At 48.6% G+C, this 6,144-nt stretch overlaps 1 protein-coding gene across 1 annotated transcript; it reads left to right on the forward strand.

Moving 5' to 3' along the window:
• Positions 1–1,428: 1,428 nt before the first annotated feature.
• LOC140720643 (uncharacterized) lies at positions 1,429–5,795 on the forward strand. Its single transcript, XM_073035482.1, has 2 exons — positions 1,429–1,458; positions 2,911–5,795. The coding sequence occupies exon 2, from the start codon at positions 3,234–3,236 to the stop codon at positions 5,124–5,126; it is 1,893 nt and encodes a 630-aa protein (XP_072891583.1). The 5' UTR covers positions 1,429–1,458; positions 2,911–3,233; the 3' UTR covers positions 5,127–5,795.
• The last annotated feature ends 349 nt before the right edge of the window (positions 5,796–6,144 follow it).

The following is a 6,144-nucleotide window of genomic DNA, read 5'->3' on the forward strand; positions in this document are numbered from 1 at the left end:
CTCTACCACCGTCGCTGGCAGTGTGTTCCACACACACACCACTCTTTGCTTAAACAAAGCTTAGCTCTGACATCTCCTCTGTACCTACTTCCAAGCAGCTTAAACCTATTCCCCCTCGTGTTAGACGTTTCAGCCCTGGGGAAAAGCCTCTGTCTATCCACACGACCAATGCCTCTCATCATCTTATACACCTGCATGAATTTCCTGCATGATTTTTTCCGGTCTGAATAAGACGATAAGCTCACTGTGGTTTTGATGTTCTCTCCCCTCTCGCCCATCTCCCCCCTCGCCCCTCTCCCCTCTCCCCTCTGCCCCTCCCCCTCTCCCCGCCCTCTCTCCCCTCCCCTCTCCATCCTTCCTTCCTCTCCTCCCTTCTCCCCCCTCCCCTCTCCCCCACTCCCCTCCTCTCCTCCCCTCCCGTACTCCCCTCCCCTCCTCCCCACTCTCCCCCTCTCCCCCTCCCCTCTCTCCCCCTCTCCCCCTCCCCTCCTTCATTCCTCCCCCACTAACCCCCTCCTCCCCTATCCCCCCACCCTCCCCTCACACCCTCCCCTCTCCCCCTCCAACCCTCTCACGCCTCCCCCTCCCTTCCTCTCCTCCTGTCCTCCCTTCCCCTCCTCCCCTCCCCTTCTCTCCTCTCTCTCTCTCTCTCTCTCCCTCCCCTCCTTTGTGTTTCACGTCACAGACCCGCCTCACTCAGGCACTTAAAGGGACACTCACAGTAAACTTACCTGCGGTCTCGTAACACAATGCACCTCTAAAGTCTGACAGCAGACTAGCGAGTGTATCTTCGATGGTGCAGAGTCAGAAACCAAAGAGTTTCCAGATTGAGTCAGGGCTTTGGGGCTGCAAAGAGAGATGGGGTCCAGAGTTTGCGACGAGGAGGAGGAATCAGACCAGCAGGAAAAGCTGCAAAAGAAAGATTAGAAGCATTTGGAAACTGGTTGATTGAAAAAAAAAGCTGGTTAATTTCTGCAAAATACTGATGGAAATCAACAGTCAGGCAGCAAATGTGGAGAGGAATAAATAGACAAAGTTTAGGCCGAGCCTAGCCTGTGTACTCCGCTGCTTAGTTGCTGCTTGAACTGCAGTTCCTCCAGCATTTTGTGCGTGTGCGTCTCTGTATTCCCAGCAACTGCAGAATCTCCTGTGTTTTATAACTGCATTTTACTTTGGCATTACCTACACGTTGATATTGAGTATATTGCTTATGGGAGCCGCTTTCTACGTTAAAACAGCTGCAGATTTTTCTATACACACGGAAAAAAAATGAGGTATGGACATTGAACAGGTGCTTGCAGAAAAGTTTAATGGCACCGTGATTACCCATAAGGCCATGCGTTAAGAATTTCGCCGGCGCTGAAGCGCCGATGAAATGCGCAGGCGTCAGTCTGAGGCCGTCCCCGAGTATCACGCATGCGCGCAGTACACTGACGGCCTTGAAAATGTCGGGTACGGGTAAGAACGATTCTCTGTGTTTTTATCTTAAACACCGACTTCAGAACGATTCCTGTGAAATCCGGACACCGTGGCCAACAATCCCGGCACAGTCCTGCTCTCGTCCCTCTCTCTCTCAGCACCACGATCCGTACACGGGCCCCGGGGAGCTTCCGGCTGATGAGTGAATGGGAACCGATGGATCTCTCAGACAGAGCTGAGCTCCAGCTATCTAAATGCAAGGATTAGGAACTGGGAGAAAGGGAACAAAATCTTTTACATCACCAGTTGAGGAAATCACCTTTGTTCTACCTCCAATCACTAATAAGAGAAAATCTGAAGATGCTGGAAATCCAAGCAACACACACAAAATGCTGGAGGAATTCAGCATTAGTACTCTTTTCCATAGATGCTGCCTGGCCTGCTGAGTTCCTCCAGCATTTTGTGTGTGTTGCTTGAGCTCCCTCCTCTCGTTCTGGACTTTTCTACCGGTGAGAACATGTTTTGACCCATTCTCTCTGGGTACACAATGATATCAAGCACCTTTGCCTTGGGCAGCAAGTAGCTGTCACATCTCAAATGTGCCAGACTTCAGTGAGACAGACTACTGCCCTTCCCTTCATATTCATTGGCATTACCATCACTGAGTTCACCACCGTCAGTCTTTGTCTGATGTGTGTATTGTGGCGATGCAAACATTGCTGGAGAATTGGGGGAGGCTACAGGGGAATATAGAAACTGAGTTAACCACTGGGGGGGGGGGGGGGACGGTTCAGGGGAAATATTTATGTAGAATATAGATACTGGTGATATTTGTTTGTATTCTGGTGTTGCAAAAGTTGCTGGAGAATTTGCAAGTGGGAAGAAGTGGAGTGATATTTGGAAATCTGACTTTTTTTAGTGTAACTTAGCAAGCTAACCACATATGGACAATATACAAAAACTTTGGTGAGAAAATCCTTCATTACCCATTACAGGCCTGCTACATAGGTTGTGTGAGAGTGCAGATGAACTGGATCGAACCCAGAGGAGATCAAAGTTCCTATTGACAGTGATTTGCTAGCTGTGAAAATGAATACCTCTCTATATAAAATTCACTGTGCACATCTTGTCACTGGGTAAAAAAAATGCACAGTGCAAGACTTATGTACACACTGGTTATTACAAATTAGAGGGGGTATTGGAGGGAAGATGGGGAGACCTGTAGTGTCCCTGATGCCCTGACTTACAAGAAATGAATCCAGCTGCAGCTTGTAACCCTGCACTTTAAGGAGTTGGAACTTGAAACGCATATGGTGATTGATGGTCATTCCAGATACCAGCACTCTGCCCAGTCAGGAGATGATTTCTCTGTCCAACTTGGGTTTAACCTCAGTGTAACAGTGTGATACCAAATCAAACCTTGGCAACTCAAGAAATCTCATCTGAAATGTTGTCCTACACCCATTTATTGATGTTGTAAATCTTTTACAGGTTAAAAACGGGAAGGAATTTGTCTCCAGGAATCTCAAACACGGCACAACAGTTTTGTTGTCTCTGTCTAGATATTTAAGAAGTGGAGCAAGGGATTCAATCGACCATCCTTCCTGCTCAGACAGTGGGAATGGATTCACTCGGTCATTTCAATTGAAGGTACATCAGCAAGTTCACACTGGGCAAGGCCATTCACCTGTTCTGTGTGTGAGAAAGGATTCTGTCGGGCATCCCACCTGTGGACAAACCTGTCAGATCACACTGGGCAGAGGCTGGTCATCTGCTGAATTTCGGGGAAGGGATTCTCTCGGTCATCTGACCTAATGGCACACCAGCGTGTTCACACCAGGGGGCAGCCATTCACCTGCACAGTCTGCGGGAAGGGATTCACTGCATCATCCAACCTACAGAGACATCAGCGAGTTCACACTGGGGAGAAGCCGTTCACCTGCTCAGACTGTGGGAAGGGATTCACTCAGTCATCCCACCTACAGAGTCATCAGCGAGTTCACACTGGGGAGAAGCCGTTCACCTGCTCAGTCTGTGAGAAGGGATTCTCTCAGTCATCCAACCTACAGAATCATCAGCGAGTTCACACTGGGGAGAAGCCGTTCATCTGCTCAGAATGTGGGATAGGATTCACTCAGTCATCCCAACTACTGGCTCACCAGTCAGTTCATAATGGGGAGTGGCCATTCACCTGCTCCGTCTGTGGGAAGGGATTCACTCAGTCATCCCACCTACAGAGTCATAAGCGAGTTCACACTAAGGAGAGGCCGTTCACCTGCTCAGTCTGTGGGAAGCGATTCACTCAGTCATCCCAGCTACAGAATCATCAGCGAGTTCACACTGGGGAGTGGCCGTTCACCTGCTCAGAATGTGGGAAGAGATTCAGTCAGTCATCCACCCTACTGAGTCATCAGCGAGTTCACACTGGGGAGAGGCCATTCACCTGCTCAGTCTGTGGGAAGAGGTTCGCTCACTCATCCACCCTACAGAGACATCAGCGAGTTCACACTGGGGAGAGACCGTTCAACTGCTCAGTCTGTGGGAAGGGATTCACTCAGTCATCCATCCTACAGAGTCATCAGCGAGTTCACACTGGGGAGAAGCCGTTCACCTGCTCAGTCTGTGGGAAGGGATTCACTCAGTTTTCCAGCCTACAGAGTCATCAGCGAGTTCACACTGGGGAGAAACCGTTCATCTGCTCAGTCTGTGGGAAGGGATTCACTCGATCATCCATCCTACAGAGTCATCAGCGAGTTCACACTGGGGAGAAGCCATTCACCTGCTCAGTCTGTGGGAAGGGATTCACTCAGTTATCCAGCCTACAGAGTCATCAGCGAGTTCACACTGGGGAGAAACCGTTCATCTGCTCAGTCTGTGGGAAGGGATTCACTCGATCATCCATCCTACAGAGTCATCAGCGAGTTCACACTGGGGAGAAGCCATTCACCTGCTCAGTCTGTGGGAAGGGATTCACTCAGTTATCCAGCCTACAGAGTCATCAGCGAGTTCACACTGGGGAGAAGCCGTTCACCTGCTCAGACTGTGGGAAGAGTTTCACTCGGTCATCCCAACTACTGGCACACCAGTCAGTTCACACTGGGGAGAAGCCGTTCACCTGCTCTGTCTGTGGGAAGAGATTCTCTGAGTCATCCAGATTACTGAGTCATCAGCGAGTTCACACTGGGGAGAAGCCATTCACCTGCTCAGACTGTGGGAAGGGATTCACTCAGTCATCCAACCTACAGAATCATCAGAGAGTTCACACTGGGGAGAAGCCGTTCACCTGCTCAGTCTGTGGGAAGGGATTCACTCGGTCATCCCACCTACAGAATCATCAGCGAGTTCACACTGGGGAGAAGCCGTTTATCTGCTCAGACTGTGGGAAGGGATTCACTCAGTCATCCACCCTACTGAGTCACCAGCGAGTTCACACTGGAGAGAAGCCGTTCACCTGCTCAGTCTGTGGGAAGGGATTCACTCGGTCATCCACCCTACAGAGTCATAAGCGAGTTCACACTGGGGAGAAGCCGTTCACCTGCTCAGTCTGTGGGATGGGATTCTCTGAGTCATCCACATTACTGAGTCATCAGCGAGTTCATACTGGGGAAAAGCCTTTCACCTGCTCGGTCTATGGGAAGGGATTCACTCAGTCATCCACCCTACTGGCACACCAGTCAGTTCACAGTGGGGACTGGCCGTTGTTATGAATCCCTGGGTTTCATTTACTGTGGACTGTCATTTTAAGAGAGAGAGAGAGATTAAGAAGGTGAATCAGTCTGACTTGCAGCTTGTTTACATCGCTCACAGCTTGTTTAGTTTTAACCGAGGACACAGACACTCAGAGTCAGACGGAGACAAAGGAGGAAAAATGGAAGGATTGAAGCCAGGGAACTAGTGGCCAAGGGTCACTGTTTGGAACTTTCCTATGCCCACAAGGGTGGGTTAATTATTGTTCACCGTACATCAAATGTGTGGTTGTCACCTCGTTTGATCCATAGGAGTGGATCGGATTTGGGGCTTCCTGTGGAGACCACTTATGTGTTAGCCCTTGCCTGGGGTAATTCACTTGAAGATGATACACCTTGTGACAAGTCACTTTCGGTGATAATTTGTATGTGGATTTGGAATGATGACGGATAAAATCTACAGCGACTGTTCTCTCGTTTTACCACCGTGGAACCTGTGGAATTCTACATATTTGCCTTCTCTCGCCATTTACCCTGGATTACAAATCTCTCTCTCTCATCGCCTATTCTGTAGTTGAACTGAACTTTCATACTTTACCATCTCAAGACTCCAAGCCTTGTTTCCCCCGAGCTCAATAGTTTGGGAGTTATATTTACTCACATTTATAAGCTTAACACTGTTAACTTCTGTTTATCTTGTTTATGTTGCATATTACAAGTAGATTCTAATAAAGATAGATTTAACATTAAAACCAGACTCCAGGTGTAGAGTATTGCTGCTGGCTTGTTTCTAAAGCAATATGGTTCGTAACAAATTTGGAGCCTGCGTCTGGGATATGGACAAATTTGGGGGCTATTGATCAATTAATTATTGATTTAATTGGGGAAATCCCTTTTGATTTATTTGTGTGTGGAAATCAGCAGCAGTGGATATTGATAAATTTCTGTAGGTTGGATGACTGAGTGAATCCCTTCCCACATACTTCCTCATCCAGGTCATCCACTCTCGGTCTTCCTGGAATCATTCTTTGACACTTCT

Source organism: Hemitrygon akajei, unplaced genomic scaffold, assembly GCF_048418815.1.
Source record: "Hemitrygon akajei unplaced genomic scaffold, sHemAka1.3 Scf000045, whole genome shotgun sequence".
NCBI classification, from domain to species: domain Eukaryota; kingdom Metazoa; phylum Chordata; class Chondrichthyes; order Myliobatiformes; family Dasyatidae; genus Hemitrygon; species Hemitrygon akajei.

Bases quoted from the DNA above. Each gene is read 5' to 3' on its own strand.
- LOC140720643 (XM_073035482.1), top strand. From the start codon at position 3,234: ATGGCACACCAGCGTGTTCACACCAGGGGGCAGCCATTCACCTGCACA.